At 39.1% G+C, this 19,934-nt stretch overlaps 1 protein-coding gene across 1 annotated transcript in view; it reads left to right on the top strand.

Annotated features, from left to right (window-relative positions):
* ankhd1 (ankyrin repeat and KH domain containing 1) overlaps positions 1 to 19,934 on the top strand; it is a 57,840-nt gene that overhangs the window by 29,283 nt on the left and 8,623 nt on the right. The window contains 15 exon segments of the mRNA XM_042710926.1: positions 4,703 to 4,856; positions 11,527 to 11,683; positions 11,984 to 12,136; positions 12,909 to 12,925; positions 13,010 to 13,120; positions 13,280 to 13,513; positions 14,732 to 14,826; positions 14,921 to 15,158; positions 15,811 to 16,002; positions 16,090 to 16,199; positions 16,305 to 16,392; positions 16,873 to 17,000; positions 17,116 to 17,259; positions 17,410 to 17,512; positions 18,367 to 19,242. Of these exon segments, the coding sequence (XP_042566860.1) occupies positions 4,703 to 4,856; positions 11,527 to 11,683; positions 11,984 to 12,136; positions 12,909 to 12,925; positions 13,010 to 13,120; positions 13,280 to 13,513; positions 14,732 to 14,826; positions 14,921 to 15,158; positions 15,811 to 16,002; positions 16,090 to 16,199; positions 16,305 to 16,392; positions 16,873 to 17,000; positions 17,116 to 17,259; positions 17,410 to 17,512; positions 18,367 to 19,242 (2,800 nt within the window).

Below are 19,934 nucleotides of genomic sequence, written 5' to 3'. Positions count from 1 at the left end.
TCCTATTCGAGTTATTTGTGACGGCTCGTCACTATATCAAAACCGCCAGAAGGCTTATACTTTGTTGAATAAAATGAGCGCTTAACGTTTCAGAATTAAAATGCAGAGCAGGTGTTTTTATATGAATATATCTTTGAAAAGAACCGACTGTCTTCAGAAAAGCTTTGATGTCATTTTCATTTCGTCTTTCCTGTAATGCCTGATAAAGTAGCGTTTGTGGGCAATCCTTATTTGATTACCGGAGAAATTGCTATATATCCCTGCTTGCAGAGAATTAATTTGCAGTCTATGGGAAACACTGGTGTCTGTCAGTAAGCCTAAATTTGTTGGCAATCCTTATTTGAAAATGTTTTGAGAAGGTGCGCTTAAGTTTTTTGAGCCATGTATTATTACTCTAAATCTGGGCTACAAAGGTTAATACACACAAAACTACTACTATTACTATCGTACCCTGCTATCTAATATATTTTGCTCAAAACTCACTTTTATGATGATGAAGAAAAAAAAGAACAGTCCTCTTCTCTGGGCTGCCGCAAAAGTGCTGCCAGCAAATAAAAAGCTCCGCTGTGCAGCGAAGAGAGAAATCGGCCAAACATATCGAAAATACAGCGTCTACCTTGAAAACAATCTAAAGCGGCATCATATATCGGCCATCGGTTGCCCTGATTTCTAAATATTGGCATCGGCAAGTGAAAAACCTATATCGGTCGACCTCTAATTATTTTGCTGTTACATTATTATTATATATTCAGTGGCATAAAATGGTCTTTAAAATTACAATAATATCGCTTATCGCAATTATTTCTGGGGCAATATATCGCACAACAAAAAGTTGTTATCGTGACAGGTCTAGTCCAGTAATTAGGCGCTGTTTGACTGGGTTTTTGTTTGTGTGGTTCAGGTGTACGTGCTCAGAAAAAGCTCAGAAAATTTCAGAACAGCACGCAAATTAAAAGTTTAACCAGCAAGGCTTTAAAGCACATGTACTTTTGTAATTGCGAATAAGTGCAGTGTCCCGTGAGTGTAACTGTACCACTTAACATTTGAAGTGAATGTACGTCACGTTGTACAGTATATTGAGACGGAGGAGCCAGAACTGTAACTGATACAATGTGCGCCGTATCATGATGCTGCAATATTTCTTCAAAAGCAGATTATGGAGGCATTTTTAATCATACACAATCAAAAATCGTCATATCACACACCCCTAGGTTCATTGCTAGGAGATGCTATGACACAAGTCTGTATTTATATTATTCTTACTGGTGGTAAAATCTTGTAGCGTATTAATCTTTTAATCTCAAATAAGTGGAACAGTTATTGATTTTAAGGGTGCTTTCATATTTGGTTCGATTACCTGGTCCCAACCAGAGTTCAGTTGCCCCCCCGCTGGACTGTGTTCACATTATATTATTTGGTCCAAACCGTGGTTCTCTTGTGTCATCAAAGTGAGTGAAAAACACACAAAAATGCATTTTATCAAGTAATACGGCATTAATAGCAGTTCACTTCCGCGATTTGGTATGATTACATTCACATCAGCATCGAACCGTACCAGATTTCACTTGAATCGTACCCCAGACCACCCCTTTTAAGCGGACTTGGGTACAGTTCATGGGTGCACACCCACACCCGATCATCCAAACATACCGAACTCTGACGTCAAACAAACCTGGGTGCACACCAAAAGTGCTAGTGTGAAAGCAGCATAAGTTTGGGAATCCTTTTGTCTTTTCAGTATACCTGTACTTTCAGAAAATGCTTCTAATGGCTTAGGAGATCACTGTGCTGGCCTAGTCTTCCCGGGCTGTTAGCCATCACTGTGCTCCTGTCTATGCTAGCAAGCAGCCCAGTTCCTCTCAGTAGCCCACAGTGTGGGATGCCCTGCCTTGTGGGTGTTAAGGAAGGTGTGTGGAGGTCAAGGGCAAAGAGCAGGGGAGGAGGAGGGGAAACCAGCTGATCAGCTCATCTTAATGCTTACTGTAATTCTTTAAAGGCTCAGGGCCTAAATAGCACACAGCACTTTCTCCCAGCTTCATTTGCGAGGGGGTGGGCCTTATGGCTGATGTGAACTTTGTAACTAGTGCCCTCATTTGTGTTAATTACCTGTCCCTTTTCAAGGGGATACACGATGTGCTGCTGTTGTTATTGTTCTAATGGCTCATGTAACAGACATTTTAACACAGGTTTAAAAACCTGTTTTGTAAACTATTGTAGTTTCTGGCTGGAATGCTTCCCCACAGGAAGAAAAGTCAAAGAACATTATTTGACACCCATTATTTAATTTATGGATTTTACTAGTAATAGTAAAATGTCCCATTCACTGAGAGAGACACTATGACAAAGCAACTCTACCATTTAAATGCTGTAATTTTGCATAATTCACAATGCATAATAATGCATAATACTAATATGTAATTAAATGTAATAGTAGCCCATGTAACTAAAATTAATTTCAATAAATAAAAATGGTTAAAAATCACACATTATTTGTTGTTTGTAGTAGACCATTTTTGGTAATAGAAGGAGTTTCCACTCCTATTACCACAACAAGTATATTTAAAAACTGGGAAGTACGCACACACACACACACACACACACACACACACACACACACATGTACATATTTTAATAAAAAAATTTACCAAGTAGCCTAATGTTTAACAACGTCTTAATCTTCCGGTGAACACGGGCTTCAAAAAAGCTTCTCTCTGATGACATATGCTGGACTTCTTAACCCTCTGTGGATACCTTGGCAATTGAATCGCCATTGGCTGGTAAATTTTTTTTAGTTTACTTTTTTAGTTTACAGACTGAATGAGATGTGTGTGTGTGTGTGTGTGTGTATATGTGTGTGTATATATATATATATATATATATATATATATATATATATATATATATATATATATATATATATATATATATATATATATATATATATATTTATATTTATATCTATATATATATCTATATATATATATATATATATATATATTTAAATTTATATTTATATATATATATATATATATATATATATATATATATATATATATATATTTAAATTTATATATATATATATATATATTAGGGCTGCATGATTGACAAATCATAACTGTCGATTATTCCCTTGAAATTTTGATTATTAATTGTGATTATTAATTACGATTATCACAATTTACATTGAATGATGTTTATACCATTTTTTGACGCAACTGCATGCCGTAATTTTATATGAAATTAAACAAGCTGAAAACACCCCAACTAAAAAACCTTCAGTGCTTTTCTATAGTATTAAGCCTCATATGTCAAATGTACATTTCTTCTTTAAATCATAAAAAAGTAAAAATATGCATGGTATTATAATGTTATACTTAAACTAAATTCACATTCAGTCAGTGTTCGTTGAGTAAAAATATATCTGTGCTAAACTTATACTTGGCCTCCAACTCACACATTAGCGAGTAAAATCTGAGAATTTATTAGCCATTGCCTAATATTAGACATCATTTAGTCACCCAGAGTGAAGATTGTTGCATAGGCGAGTGATTTGCTCGCAATGTAGAGGGTTGCTTCTGCAATCATTTAGTCCACTTAAACTCCACCTCTCCAAAAACAACTGCAAGCTTGCAATTATTTATGAGTGCAGTGTTCATATCAAAATCCAGTCAACAACCAATGGATAAACCAATTCCCAACCTCCTTTTAACGAAATTTATATTTTTTTCTTTAATGAACACTTGTGTGAAGGGTTATAAGATTCTCATAACACTCTAGTTTACGAGAGTATTTTATCAGTCATAACTTAAGGAGAGAAATAGTGCAGACACTGGACAAAACTTTCTATTGCACATGTGCAACGCGGCTCATCAAACCACATGTACAGAAAGCAGGAACTGTTTACACAGGACACATTCTTCTCTTCAAAGACAGCTGGATAGTGCAAAAGGTTGAAATGCAATGTTGGGGTTCTTGAGACATGCGATTCAAAGCTGAACTACTTTTAACTTGACCCATCAATAAATAATTAAAAAATGCAGCTCAAGACATTTGTGGCACTTGTTTACACAAACCACCAATTAAAAATGCCACAAATGCAGTACAATGACACGTTTACCTTGGACAGATTGAGAAACTTGAAACATCTCTGGCCTACAGCCCATATTGCACCAATGATATGTAAAACGTTGACTTTGTCATATCTATTTAGTGCTTTGTTGTTTACTTTGAACCTACATTTGGAGTCTTTTCAGAGCAAATGTTGATTATACCAATTAATCAGATTTAAATGCATGTGATGTTCTTTCAACTGGAAGTTTTGAAAAGTTTTACCAGAAAGAGTTGCTTCGTGTCAATGAGGATATGACAATACTTTGTTTCTACTGGTCACTGCAGGATCATTGTGAGGCTCTTGTATCATTTCAGCACTTCCTGATATATGGTATTGTCACACTCTGGCGTTGCTGTGTTTCCTGGAGCAAACCATATTTATTTTTTACAAGTCAGGCCATAGTCTAATAGACACAAGTATTACCCAGTACATTCAAGTTAAACTTGTTCTGTCTTAAAACCAGATTCTGTTTTCAGACTCACTGAAGTTGCATTTAAGTTCAGTTTAATAAATGGAAAAGTATGCAAGACCACTTCCTTGTTTGATAAAAAAACATAAGCACAGTTGCTGACAGTGTCTCTTTCAATGCAGGTGGAATCGTTTATACTAGACCAGGAGGATCTGGATAACCCCGTACTAAAGACAGCTTCAGAGCTGCTCCTATCCAGCGCTGCAGACGGAGCCGACCTCAGAACAGTAGACCCAGAAACACAGGCCCGGCTCGAAGCATTACTAGAAGCAGCAGGTACAACTTCCGCCTGACCCTGATGTGATCGCATTAAGCCTAATGATTTATCCTGTGTCTCTGCATGCATGTGCTCACAACTTCTGTTTGTGTTTATTCAATGTCTCCACAGTGCTGAGCATGAGTTGCGCTTTCAGTTTCTGTGTTGTAGACTTTAGAGCAAACTGTTAGAGATCCCACGAATAGCTTTTTGATGGAATTTGTTGCCACAAAATCCCCACAGAATCGTAAATATTCCTCAATCATTAGGGCTGCAACAACAGATTAGAATCAATAAAAATAATCAGATGACAAATTTAATTAATGACTGTGCACAGTGAACCTCTCTAAAAAATGCATTAGAGTACTATTTTTTTTTTAAATTATTTTATATTGTAATGTTTTATACACTATCGTTCAAATGTTTGGGTTGGTATAGAAAAAAGTTTCTAATGTTCACAGCTGCATTTATTTATTTAAGAAACAGAAACATTGTGAAATATGTTCACAATTTAAAATAACCAATCTACTTTAATATTTGAAAATGTAATATATTTTAAAATGAGCCAGCTGGTCCAAATAAATAGGGTACTGAGCCATTTTTTTTTTAAGAACAAGCCTTTTGTGAATCCCACGTTGAACTCCCTGAGATTAGAGAAGCAGTCATCAGTAAAATGATGTGTTTGAGGGTGGGTCAAGTTGTTTGTGGCCAGCCAACGTAGAACATAAATGGGAATTATGCAAATGTGTTACCCATGATATGTAGCCGCCACTGAAGTGGGATTCGAATTACTACAGACTCGTTTAGGCTGTACAGAGTCAATTCTTTATTTTGGGAGAGAGTAACTTTATTTATCGTGCACTATTGCCTTTACAACTTTGCAAATTGTTTACGTTCACATACAGCTACATTACACACTGAACAGAAACAAAGTGCTGTATCTGGGTCTCTCGGCTAAAGAGTTCACGATTACAGTATATATAGATCTACTACTGATTGAGCAGCACAGAGGCAGTTTGAGTTCACATGCAGAAATATCTGTATTGGGAGAGTTAGTGCTTAATATATCCCTGCAAATCCTTAAAACCTGTTTATTTTTACATGCTTTTCTTGTAGCATTTCTAGTCCTTATGGCCCAGAGTGAGCTTTCGTAGCATATGAGTGCTTACATGTTAACACTGCGTAAAGGGTCTTGGGAGGTCTAAGGGTCAGAGTTTAATACAGCCTGTGTGCAGAGCATTTCAATATTTGTTTTATAAACTGGGAAACTGCTAGTACTTGGCACCAAGTTTTGCCATGTTCTGTTGACCTAGTCTGTGCGTAATTCTGTTGTGTGTGCTTGTTCGGGATGAGTTGGTTTGGGTGAGGCCCAGCATGTTAGGCCTGATTCTGCACACAGGCCTGCCCTGCCCCATGAGCGCTGATAGTTATCTCGCAGAGGAACCAAAGGGGAGATTAGTGGCAACAATGAATTTCCATACAGCAGCAGCAGCCTCACTCATGACTCAGCACTGGCCTTTAGTACACTTGTGTACTGTCTGTATGTTTGTCTTCATTTGTGTCTATGAGCATCTGTGTTGCTTTCTCCATCTGTGCAGAGCTTGTGGATGTCTTTGTTTGGTCGTTTGTGTCTGTATGCTGTTGTATTGTCTTTCTTGCACTTGATTGTGCATTCATTATGATGTTCATAAATGACCTACTGTTTACACACGCTTTGACGTGTTTTCATTCCACCTTCACCGCACTATTGTGACTGAACACCTCTGTGCTACCACGAGCATTATCTGTTTTGCGTCATCCTAGGCTTTCATAGGAAAGCAAATACTGCTCTTCCTGGTTGAGGTTAGGAGCAGATATTTAATTATCCCTTGAAATCTGAATATTGCCACTGTACAGTTACCTAGAGGTCAGTTTTCATGAAAATCTGAGGTGGAAATGAAAACACAACCAAATTTGAAGTTTGGGAATGGTACATAGCACACAAACAGGTCGACCGGTTTATGCTGAAAATAGCTTTTGAAACTGTCAGTTAAAAATAAGACTTATTTTCTTTTTAATTTGCTTTATACAAACACACTCTATACAGGGTTTCTGTAGGATTTTAAAGCTCAAATTTAAGACTTTTTAAGACCTGCACAAATAAAATTAATACAATATAAGGAGGGAAGGGCAGTATCTATTCTAACATTAAACTGTAAAATGATTGTAAAAAGCATGATACAGTTCAGGTACAGGTCTTCACAAAAACAAAGTTTAATGATTACGCCCTTCACTTCTCAACCTTTAAACCATTTTTAAGAAAAAAATTTACCATGGTTTTGCTACACTAACCAGGGCTGGAAATGGGCAGGAATGTGTGGAACGGAGTCAGGCACATATATGTGGTGCAATATATAATAATAATTATTGAAAGAATCTTTTGAACAGTCACTTCCTTCGTTCCTTAAAGGGGTTATATGATGTTGCTAAAAAGAACATTATTTTGTGTATTTGGTGTAATGAAATGTGTTTATGTGGTTTAAGGTTAAAAAAAAAACATTATTATCCACATAATCTACATTATTGATTCTCCTCTATGCCCTGCCTTCTGATACGCATAGTTTTTTTACAAGGCTCATTGGTCTGAAAAGCGAGGTGTGCTCTGATTGGCCAGCTTTCCAGTGCGTTGTGATTGGCCAAATGTTTCAAGCGTCTGACGAAAATGTTACACCCCTCAACATATACTGTTATGCCGTGTCCTGGTCAGAACACCAGCATGACAGGACAAATTACTGACAGGACAAATGAGGCAGTTCTTGCATCCAGTGGGGGCATAATTACTGATTATAATGACTTATACTGTCTTTTTATGCGTTGCGTTGCATATCGCGCCGCATACACATAAAACCATGTCCGCATTTGTGATTGGAGAAACAACAAGCGCTACTCTACACTGCTCAAAATTCGTGTTTGAATCATCAGTGGCAAATCCTTTACATATGTAAACCTACTTGCATACCGTGAGTCAGAAGCACCAGACTGTCCTTGCAAAGAGTGAGGAATGGCCAGCGGCTTGAGTGAGGAACATCTGGGGGCTTGAGTAAGGAACGGCCCGCGGCTTGAGTGAGCGGCAGCCAGCGGCTATAATGAGGAACGGGCGGAGGATTCGACGAAGGGGCAGCCGGGGATTGCGGCAACCACATGTGACGACCCCGGGCTGGACTCCGCTTCATCCACGGTGAAAGCCAATCTGGTGATCCACAGTGCGAAGTTGATGCGTTTCCTCAGCGACCAGCACGGATCAGCTCTAGGCATGATGAAGCGGATATCGTGCTCTTTTGGAAGGCCAAACAAAGTATTTTTACTTTCACAATGAAACACACAGCTTCTCCATGAAATGGCGCCGACAGCAACACCAAGAATAAAATGTACATAGTCTTTCTTTGCGTGAACATTTGGGCGGCGTTTTGCAAATCTTTTCACATACTGACGTAGATATGTGGGGGCGTGTTTTAACGATATATCTCTTTGGATTTGAGACTTTAGTCTTTGCAACTTTACAGATCTTCTTTATGCACCAAAAGCTTGTAGCACTCCAAAGAGAAAGGAAAAATTTAAATTGCATCATATGACCCCTTTAATGAAACAGCTGTTTGAACAAATCGACTGAATGAATGATTCAGTGACAAAGACAGTGACTTTCCGCCACTTTTTAAATAATTTAATATTTCAATTTTCAGAACTTATTTTAAAACATTCATCTCAAATTATGAATTTAAATGCTTTCATGCCACATCTGAGCCTTATTAAACAGTCTGTAAATATACCTAAATGCCACGTTTGTGGTGTTGTGTGCCACCTCTGTAGTGCAAAGATAAACTTTTTTGATATTGATTTAATTTGATTGGTAACTTATGCTTCCTGACTGTGTCTTATTAGCTAATTAAATGTATTAAAAAAATAAGTTTATAAATATAGTTACACAGGGTGCCTTTGATCTTGATACCTAAAAAACATGGTTTAGAGGAAACATGAAATAAGTTTTATGTTATAGATTATCAAGGTTTATATAATTAAATAAATCTGAAAATTCGTCTAAAAGTTACCCCAACTTAGAGTTCCCCCAGTGAATTTTGTCCAAATAAATGAAGGGTCTGTTATTTTTATGGTAGGTTTATTTTAACAGATAGAGACCGAATACCTACCAAAAATCCAGAGAAAACATGTAAAGGTTAGAAATTGATTTGTTTCAGTGAGTGAAATAGGTATTTGATCCCCTACCAACCAGCAAGAATTCTGGCTCCCACTGACAGATTAGTCCTGCCACTAAGAAGTTACTCCTAATGTCAGCTCATTAGGTGTATAAGACGCCTGCCCACACAATCTGTATCTTCCATTCCAACCTCTCCCACCATCATGGGCAAGACCAAAGAGTTGTCAAAGGATGTCAGAGACAAGAATGTAGATCTGCACAAGGCTTGAATGGGCTACAAGACCATCAGCAAGAAGCTTGGTGAGAAGGAGACCACTGTTGGTGTTGTTATTGTGTGATTGTTTGGATAAGGAACAACCATCAATCGCCCTCGGTCTGGAGCTCCGTGCAAGATCTTGCCTCATGGGGTAAGGATGATCATGAGAAAGGTAAGGGATCAGCCCCGAACTACATGGGAGGAGCGTGTTAATGATCTTAAGCCAGTTGGGACCACAGTCACCAAGCAAAACATTGGTACCACACTACACCGCAATGGACTGAAATCCTTCGGGGCCCGCAAGGTCCCCCTGCTCAAGAAGGCACATGTACAGGCCCATTTAAAGTTTGCCAAAGAACATCTAAATTATTCAGAGAAGGCTTGGGAGAAAGTGCTGTGGTCAGATGAGACCAAAATTGAGCTCTTTGGCATTAACTCGACTTGCCGTGTTTGGAGGGAGAGAAATGCTGACTATGACCCCAAGAACACCATCCCTACAGTCAAGCATGGAGGTGGAAAAATTATGCTTTGGTGCTGTTTTCTGCTAAGGGTACAGGACAACTTCACCACATTGAGGGGCAAATGGACGGGGCCATGTACTGTAAAACTGTGGACAAGAACCTCCTTCCCTCAGCCAGAACACTGAAGATGGGTCATGGACCCACGACAATTGACAATGAATATGACAATGACCCGAAACATACCGCCTAGGCAATAAAAGAGTGGCTAACATACTAAGATATGTTTTGCTTGGGGATCAAATACTTATTTCACTCAGTGAAATGCAAATCAGTTTCTAACCTTTTTATAATGTGTTTTTTCTGGATTTTTTTAGTTGGTATTCTGTCTCTATACGTTAAAAGAAACCTACCATAAAAATGACAGACCCTTAATTTCTTTGTAAGTGGGCAAACTTACAAAATCAGCAGGGGATCAAATAAATATTTTCCCCATTGTAGGCCAGGGTTTCCGTGGGTCCTTAAAGTCTTAAATTGTGCAAGAAAGTCTTACTTATGATTTCAGGAGGTTTTAAATTTGGGGACAGTGAGACAAGAATTGAGAAACGGCTTAATGTGACGATTAAACTTTGAAAGGATATGATTTTATTAAATAAATACTAGTGCTGCGCCACTTTGTGTTCTGCTGTTACCGGGAAAGTTATATTTCTGCCGTTCCGAAAGCACCTCCTGCTGGCAAAGAATGAATTAGCATTTTTCAATTAGTCTGTCTGCTGTTTCTGTTAAGACCAGTGCAAAAATATTTTTCAATAAGTCTGTCTGCTGTTTCTGTTAAGACCAGTGCAAAAATGTACCCATTTTATGCTACAAACATATGCTAATACATTATAAAAATCTAAATTTTAACACGGACATCACCGTAACATTGGACAAACCATATGCACTTGCAAGCAACATCTAAGACTCTATTAGACGTTATTTAGTTGCCCAGAGTAAAATTTAGTGTGATTTGTTTGTTATTTTTTTGGATTATTGCAGGTATATGGATATGAAAAGAAATGATAAATGTCTTCACTTCTGATATCAATTCAATGAGTAATGAGTTTAAAAATCTAAGTTTCTTTACATTTTTTTTTTTTACTGACTCCAAATAAGGTAGTTGCCATTACCCTGCCCTAGTTTATATAAACTGACTAGTCTCTTATTTTCTCATAGCTCTCTTGACGCATACAGACACTTTAATGCAATCTTTCCTGCTCTTACAGGCACATTTGAGCCTACTTAAGCCACTCATTTTATTGGGAATTTAAAAATTCCAGGTACTTTATATCATGTTATTATTGGGATTGTGTTGTTTTTTTTTTTTGCACCTGGACTACTGTAGGCTCTATGCCATCACAGACATACAAGGCTATAGAAAGACTAACATTCTGTATATATGTTTGAAAAACTATCACCCACCTTAGTTATTGGAATAATGACAAAAAATGCAATATCGGTCAGCCTCTAGAAGCAATCGTGTCATTTGATGACCAGCCTATTTTTCCTTCATTGGTTACCGTCAGCATCATATCTTTGAGCATTTATTGTGTGTTATGCCATTCTTAAACTCTGTAGGAGCTTTGAAATTTGAAGTTAAAACATTACTAAAACTGCATGGTGTGAAATGGCTAACTAGCCGTTGTATTTCCTGTGTGTGTGAGCGTGTTGGGCCTGTACTAACCATGGATGCGTTTGTTCTTGCTGAATGGCGTGTGGTGCTGGTGTGGGGCTGGATGCTACAGGCATTGGTAAACTTTCCACTGCCGATGGCAAAGCCTTTGCAGATCCAGAGGTGTTACGCCGCTTGACGTCGTCGGTGAGTTGCGCGCTGGATGAGGCTGCCGCCGCCCTCACCCGCATGAGGGCAGAAAACACGCTCAACGCCAGCCAGGCCGACAAGTAGGCATCTTTTCTCACGCACACATGATTTCTCCTCCTCTGTCCACACATTATGATGCAACGTTCATGTTTAACCAGCAAGAATTACTTAATTAAGGCTAAAAGCTTAGCACTGTTAAATATGTGTTTTAATAACAGATTGTCTGAATGTTTAAAGCACACTTGATATTTTGTAATCTTTGTCATTTAACGCAAGCAGCTGTGGTAGTCTTATTGCTCCAGCATGAGCCTTCAGTTAGAGTAGTTAGCTTAGCTTCGCCTGCACAGTCGCAGTAATTGTAGTAGTCTGGTTATTTTTAGCCGTAGTCTGGCTGAGGCCTGCTCGGACGGCGACGTGAATGCAGTGCGGAAGCTGCTAGACGAGGGGCGCAGCGTCAACGAACACACAGAGGAGGGCGAGAGCCTGCTGTGTCTGGCCTGCTCAGCTGGATACTATGAGCTCGCACAGGTACTGTGTACAGAGTCAAACACACTTCCAATCCTGAAGCTGATGATGATGTGTATGGCTTGTTACATGTATAAATAATATAAATAAAAGTGAATTCAGTAATTAAAATTAAATAAATAATTGAAATGTTATGTGTAATTTCTCCACATAAAAGACTGAATTGAATTAGAAAAAAAAATACATTTTAATTTTAAATACATTTCATTAACACATACCGCTCTATATAATGTTAGATGTATAATATATCCAACTTTATTAGCATACAGTATACTTTTGTAAATTAATATACTATTTAGCAAATATTGATTGCTTGTACTGTGGCAAAATATGCTATATTATCACCTAGCTCTTATCTGCTAAATGTGACTATGGCAAAATATTCAAATATTACAAACATTAATGCTATTAAAAATAAAAATATTATTACTATCATTATTCTGTAAAGCTGCTTTGAATCTGTATATTGTTAAAAGTGCTATACAAAAAATATTCCTTGACTAGTGTATTATCAAGGCCAGTATCCTTAATATTGATACCTTAATACCTCAAATGTAAGGTTTATTTATATATACACACATACATTTATTAGTATATGTATGTGCAGTAAGTGTACACTTGTTTGTTAATGAGTTAGATAAGGATCTTGTTTCTTAATGCAACATCAGTATCTGAAGTATTCTTATTTCCTGACCAATTCTCCCATTTTTGATTGCAGTTGCTTATGGTGCTGTTACTGGTGAAGAAATTACACACTTTACCTTTAATTTTCAGTTTTAGTATAAGTATGCACTGTGGTTGTTTGCGGAAAAAAAATATGTTTTTATGTTTTTTTTGGTTGTTGTTGTTGTTGGTGGTGATTGATGATGTGGTGGAGGGAGGGGTGATAGGAGGAGTCATGACGCTTATTGTTGCTGCTGGAGGTGGTTGTTTCGACATCGTCAAACTGCTCCTAGTGCACGGAGCCGATGTTAACGCACAGTCCTCAACGGGTACAATTCCAGTTTTTTTTTTTAATGAATAAAATGACAACAACAGTATGAAATGAAAGTGGACTTAAATGGACCAAAAAGAGTAAAGTACATTTTCACCCTAGTGCAAGCCAAACCTTGCAAACACAACTTCATCTATTGTCTTTCCCTTTCTTGCAGGTAACACAGCCTTGACATATGCGTGTGCAGGAGGCTTCCTGGATGTAGTAAAAGTGTTGCTGAAGGAGGGTGCTAACATTGAAGATCACAACGAGAACGGTCACACTCCGCTAATGGAGGCTGCCAGTGCAGGCCACGTGGAGGTCTCTCGTGTGCTCCTGGAGTACGGCGCTGGAATCAACACACACTCCAATGAGTTTAAGGAGAGCGCGCTCACACTCGCCTGCTATAAAGGTGCGTCCCATTGTATCATAGACTGTTTACATACACAAAATAATCAAAATATGGTATTATTCTGATTATCTAAGTACAATTTTGCCATAATAATTTTAAGAAAACTTCAGGTTTTTGGAAATCAAATAGGACAGTAGCCATATGGTGGTATTAATCTGAATTTAGGGTCTTGTAAAAAGCTTTGTCAGAATATCCACTGTAATTGTACATTCATATGTATCTGCATAAAGTGTGAATATGGCTATATTGAATACAGACAGAAGAGTATTTTACAAAATTTTAGTAAATAGCTAGTAGAGTTGGGCGGTATGTTGGTATATATCATCGGCTGAACAATTGGTAGAAAATGTCAACGCAACGTGTATACCGCAACATGGAAATAAGTAAGCGTGGTTAACTCACGTGAGACACTGCATTTGTCAAAGAAACATGGAGAAAGATGAATGAACAGATCAGGCGGATCCAAAAAGGATTCAATTTTCTAAAGGGTTGTTAATAACATTATATTGTTGGAAAAAAGGTGCAGCACCCGGACAGTTAGAGGAGCATTATGAATTAGGCTTTCTTGACTACAACAGTTCATATATCAATATACCAGGGAACACATTTATTCAATATAACTAGTATTAATAGTATCCTACAAAATTAAAAGGAAGTAAATGTAATTTATTATGAATAGAATATTTCTATGTAAAATATCAAGATATCATAAATTGATCGAAATAAAACAATAACGTGAGATTTAAAAAAATAATTCATTGCATCTACAAGTTGCCATTTAAAGTCGAACTTCAAATATTTCACATACTTTTAAAAATCCAGGGATTAGTTGATCCTGATATGTGCTCAATGTCACAGCTGTAAACATATGATGGCTTTCTTCTTCCATGAGGGGTTCTGGCATCACAGCATCTGTTTCCAGGAGGAATGTTAAAGAACTCGACACACAAATGTCTCCCGGAAATCTTGTATATTTCAACCAATCCAATGACGACTTCAAAACTCCTGAAGTGTTTCCAATTTTTTGTGCGATATGCCGTGGGCATTATGTCTGAGTCTGAGACTAATAAAGACCTAACCAAAATAAAGAACTTAGTTTGACAATGATGTGCATGTAAACATGGTCATTGAAACTATATATGCCAAATTGTATATTATAAAATCAATCAGTTTGGTATATTTTGGGGTGATATTAACTCTATCCTGTCTGATCTTTAGGGCATCTGGACATGGTCAGGTTTCTCTTAGAAGCAGGAGCTGACCAGGAGCACAAGACAGATGAGATGCACACTGCACTCATGGAGGCCTGCATGGTAATACTATCTTCTATGTACACAGTCTGTAGGTTCTTCCTCTGATGTGTGTGCAGGTCTTTTGAGATGTTTTTCTCGTGGTGGTTTTGTGTAGGATGGGCATGTGGAGGTGGCACGGCTGCTATTGGATAGCGGGGCGCAGGTAAACATGCCTGCTGACTCATTTGAGTCGCCTCTGACGCTGGCTGCCTGCGGGGGCCATGTGGAGCTGGCGGCGCTTCTGATCGAGAGGGGGGCCAACCTGGAGGAGGTGAACGATGAGGGCTACACTCCACTGATGGAGGCAGCTCGTGAGGGCCATGAAGAGATGGTAGCTCTGCTCTTGGCACAAGGTACTGGGGTCACCTCAGTTTTGTAGACTTCACCCATAGGACCCGTTTACACCTGGTATAAAGGTGCATTTTTGTTGATCCGATTACAAGCAGCCAATGTTTAATACACATGTGAATGGGGTATAAAATGTTTAAGGCCACTTTTAGACACTTCCAAATGTGTCATACAGCCGAATGCAATTGAGCAGCCACAGAAGTCATGTTGGGATGTGTTTTGAGATCTTACCAAAACAGTCATTTCCAATTTTGCTATTTTGTGCCAAAACACACAGGTTATGATTAAAATCTTTGTTACGATTTATACCTTTTCCATTTGATTCCATTACCACTTGCAAATGAGGGATAGGACTAGATAAAATCTGAACACAAGCGTTTGCAGGAAACTGATTTAAAATGATTGTTAGGACCAGGTTTAAATGCTAATGCATCTCGACTGGCCACTTGTGACCGGATCACTGAAAATACATCTTAATACCAGGTTGTAAACAGAACCTAAGTCAGTAATGCGAAACTGAAATCTGTTTAGACAAGAGAGAGGATGTATTGGACATTTTTATCATTGCAATCTTTGTATTTCTGCGAATTTTCCTTTGTAAGTTCATTCTTGTTCACAAACTGTACGATTGTTTTTAATTTTTATTTGCTGGTTTAGGTGCAAATATTAACGCTCAGACAGAGGAGACGCAGGAGACGGCGTTGACTCTGGCATGTTGCGGAGGCTTCCTAGAGGTGGCTGATTTCCTCATCAAAGCTGGGGCAGACATTGAGTTGGGTTGCTCCACCCCGCTCATGGAGGCTGCACAGGAGGGGCATCTGGAGCTGGTCAAATACTTGTTGGCTGCAGGTGAAGCATTGCGTCAGATGTAATTCTTGAAATTTCTCCTTTCTATGACACTGTAACATGTTCACACACTACTCTTTATCTGTTCAGGGGCTAATGTCCACGCCACAACAGCCACGGGTGACACAGCTCTGACATACGCCTGTGAGAACGGACACACAGATGTGGCCGATGTGCTGCTGCAAACAGGGGCTGATCTGGTTTGTGGATATCCCGGTTTACTATTATAGCCGGCTTATTTTTTTTTGTGTGTGTTTTATGCAATTAAAGCCTTTTTGGAGCTTACTGGTGTCTTTGTTTCTCAGGAACATGAATCAGAAGGGGGCAGGACTCCACTGATGAAAGCGGCCAGAGCGGGACACCTGTGCACTGTGCAGTTTCTCATCAGCAAAGGCAAGTTGCAATGTCCCAAATTAGGGCTGCAGCAAACAATAAAATCAACAATAAATGTTAGTTGAAATGTTCAGTTTTTCATCAGCTTTTGTAAGTTGTTATGTCTTGGGTCTTTGCTATCAGCACAGTGAACTCAAAACAGCACAGTGGTACTCAAAAAATCTCTTATCGGTGTTAAAAACAGTTGTGCTGCTTAAAATTTTTGTGGAAACATTGATGCATTTTATAAATTCAAAAGAACAGCAATTATTTGAAATTAAAATCTTTTGTAACATTAAATTGTTGACTGCCACTTTTGATCAATTTAATGTGTGCTTGCTGAAAAAAAGTATTATGTACTTAAACTTCCTGACCTGAAAGTTTTAAATGGTAGTGTATTTATTAATGGTTAAATGAGTAACTTTTTCTGTCTGCTTCTTCTCTAGTTGTTTGTTGTTTTGCATTGAATTTTGAAAATCTTTTTTACATTTATGTCTGCAGGTGCTAATGTGAATAGAGCCACAGCCAATAATGATCACACAGTGGTTTCTCTGGCTTGTGCGGGGGGCCACTTGGCTGTGGTGGAGCTGCTGTTGGCCCATGGTGCTGACCCCACCCACAGACTGAAGGTGAGGGGTCCAGCCTCCCTGAGAATAACACTCTCCAGATGCTAACGGGTGTTATGTGGTCACACAAACTCTGGTCGGTCCTCTGTGTTAATGAGAGTTTCTCTTATGCTCACAGGATGGCTCCACGATGCTGATTGAAGCTGCTAAAGGTGGTCACACTAATGTGGTGTCCTACTTGCTAGACTACCCAAACAACATTCTGTCAGTCCCTGCCCCAGACCTGTCCCAGCTCACACCCCCCTCTCATGACACTTCTCAGGTGAGCGGAAACGTACACAATATATAACATTCACTACAAATTACCCTCTGTTACATTTACCTAATGCTTTGAAAGGTCAAAATGTATGTAACATGAATGTTTAATATAATAATTTGCACTTGTCATAGATTAATTTTGCTTGACATACAGGCCCCTCGAGTCCCATTCCAAGCCCTGGCTATGGTGGTGCCCCCCCAGGAGCCAGACAGAGTGCCCTCCACCATCCCCACGCCCCCACCCGTTACAAGCAAAGGTTTGTTTGTCTAGTAAATGTATTCTAATCAGCTAGATGTGTTAAGACAACTATAGCCTTGTTCAGATTGTCAGTCCAAATATGATTTGTGTACGTACCCCGTGGGAATCCAATCATATTTAGCAAGCATGAATGGCAAAAAAGGTTTTACAAATCTTTCAAGCTACATTTATATGTGGTTTGATATCTTATTCAAATCAAATTTCTGGAAATCTGTTTCAGTCTGACCACTCTGATTGAATTTCAAATTGGATACACAAATCAGATTTAGACTGACAGTGTGAATGTCATAGCATTTATGAACTGATGTTGGATCATTAATTCTCTGCTGTCAGTTCACAAATGAAGAGTTCAAGAGTTCTGTGGCCTTTTCACACTGAGTGCGATGCAAAAAAGCGATGCGAATCGCAGACAAACTGTGCTTTCACACCGAACACGAAACGATTGTTCGCCTTCTGCTAATTCATGCCTGCACGCTAGGTGGCGCTAATCAACAGTGTATTTTTCCTTGGATATGTCTCTCTAAATGGATTTAACATCATCCACTGCTCAAAATACAGCATCAAATTAAGAAACAAACTATCTATAATGCTTACAAGAATAGGCTACATTCTAAAATATAATTAGAAGTACAATTAGCATCAAGCTACACTTGAAAATTTAATTATTAATGTATTGGCTTACCCACTTTAAACCATCATCGAGTGCTTGTAATACCTTTGAGTATTGAAATGCCTTGGGCAGCAGAGAAACACATTCAGTTGACTAGAATGGCTATACACTGTTGATGAGTTGCACCCATGCGTGAATTGTGGGGTTGTTGGGTTTGAGCATTTGTTTGGTTTTTCTCTTAGGTGTGTCCAAGCAGAGGCTGAGCTCTCTTCAGAACAACTCCGTAGCCTCAGGTGGCCTAGACGCCGACCTGCTGCCGCCCTTCCACCCGTACCAGCCTCTGGAATGCATTGTTGAGGAGACGGAGGGCAAGCTGAATGAGCTGGGCCAGCGCATCAGTGCCATTGAGAAGGCCCAGCTGCAGTCACTCGAGCTCATCCAGGGTGAGCCGCTCACCAAAGACAAGATCGAGGAGCTAAAGAAGAGTCGCGAAGAGCAGGTGCAGAAGAAGAAGAAGATCTTGAAGGAGCTGCAGAAGGTGGAGCGGCAGTTGCAGCTGAAGACGCAGCAGCAGTTCACCAAAGAATACATGGAGACCAAGGGGCTCAAGGACGAGCTGGGCCAGGCGGCAGGGGTGGAGACGCCCGGCACCCCCCTGCCCCTGCAAGCCACACAGCTGGGCTCTGACAATGAGTGTGAGGTAAATCGCAGAGAGGAGGACCACAGGCACACCCCTTCCAATGAGGATGATGAGGAGGACGAAGATGAGGAGGAGGATGATGATGAAGACAATATCGACTGTGCCAAGCTGCAACAGGTGGACGCCATTCTGTACAGAGAGGCAACACAACTGCCACCACCTCCACCGCCTCAGAACCTGGTCCTCCAGAGTCCTCTTCAGACCAGCTTCGTTCCCATCCAGCCTCTCACGCCGCAGCAGTCCACAGACTTCAGTAACGCCGAGTACCCAGGAAGGAGCAGCCCAGACCTGCAGAGGGTGTTGCTGGGTCAGCAGCTGACGGGGTTGGGGCCAGGGCTTCTCGCACAGGCACCCGACGGACTCATGGTCGCCACGCCCGCACAGACGCTCACAGATACGCTTGATGACATCATGGCGGGTGAGCTCACTGCAACTGCAGGATGTCAACTAATGATAAGAAATGGAATAACTGCATTACCTTTGGCAGTTAGATTGGTCTTTTGGCTTTTAGCACACATTATGCCAAAATGTATGCCTGATGGACAATATTTATGCTAGCCTGCTCCCAAAAGTTGTGTATATCTACACATGTAAAATTTATAGTCTTTCTCACTGCACAAATGAGTGTAAATGTGTACAAATATATGGCGAATCAAACCAAATATTCCTATTTAAAGGTCTCTAGAATAGGAATATCCCTCACCCTATTATCACCTGCTATTGAGTAGCAATAGCTAATAATGATTTATGACTTGTGTAAATTAAAAATCTTTGGGAATGAGCACTTTAAGAAGAACTGCTCTGACCTTTTTTTCACCTGGTATTTATTAGGTACAGGTGAAAGGAAACTTCTGATTGAGCCAAATTAGTTATAATCTCTTCTGTTTGCTAACATAAACTACAACTATAAAAAATTATTTTGGGTAATTGAAATGAAACTGTAATAAAATATAAATATTAGATGAAAGCTTAAAATTAGAAATGTTGCCTAAAATGACTAAAATTGAAATAAGAATAAATCTGAATAAAAATATGAAACAAAAAAAAATGACAAAAGCACATAAAATTACTAAAGTGAAAACTGAAAATATTAAAATAAAAGCGATTCAA

Source organism: Cyprinus carpio, chromosome A21 (assembly GCF_018340385.1).
Source record: "Cyprinus carpio isolate SPL01 chromosome A21, ASM1834038v1, whole genome shotgun sequence".
NCBI lineage: Eukaryota > Metazoa > Chordata > Actinopteri > Cypriniformes > Cyprinidae > Cyprinus > Cyprinus carpio.
This window is presented reverse-complemented; position numbering and strand designations above follow the sequence as displayed.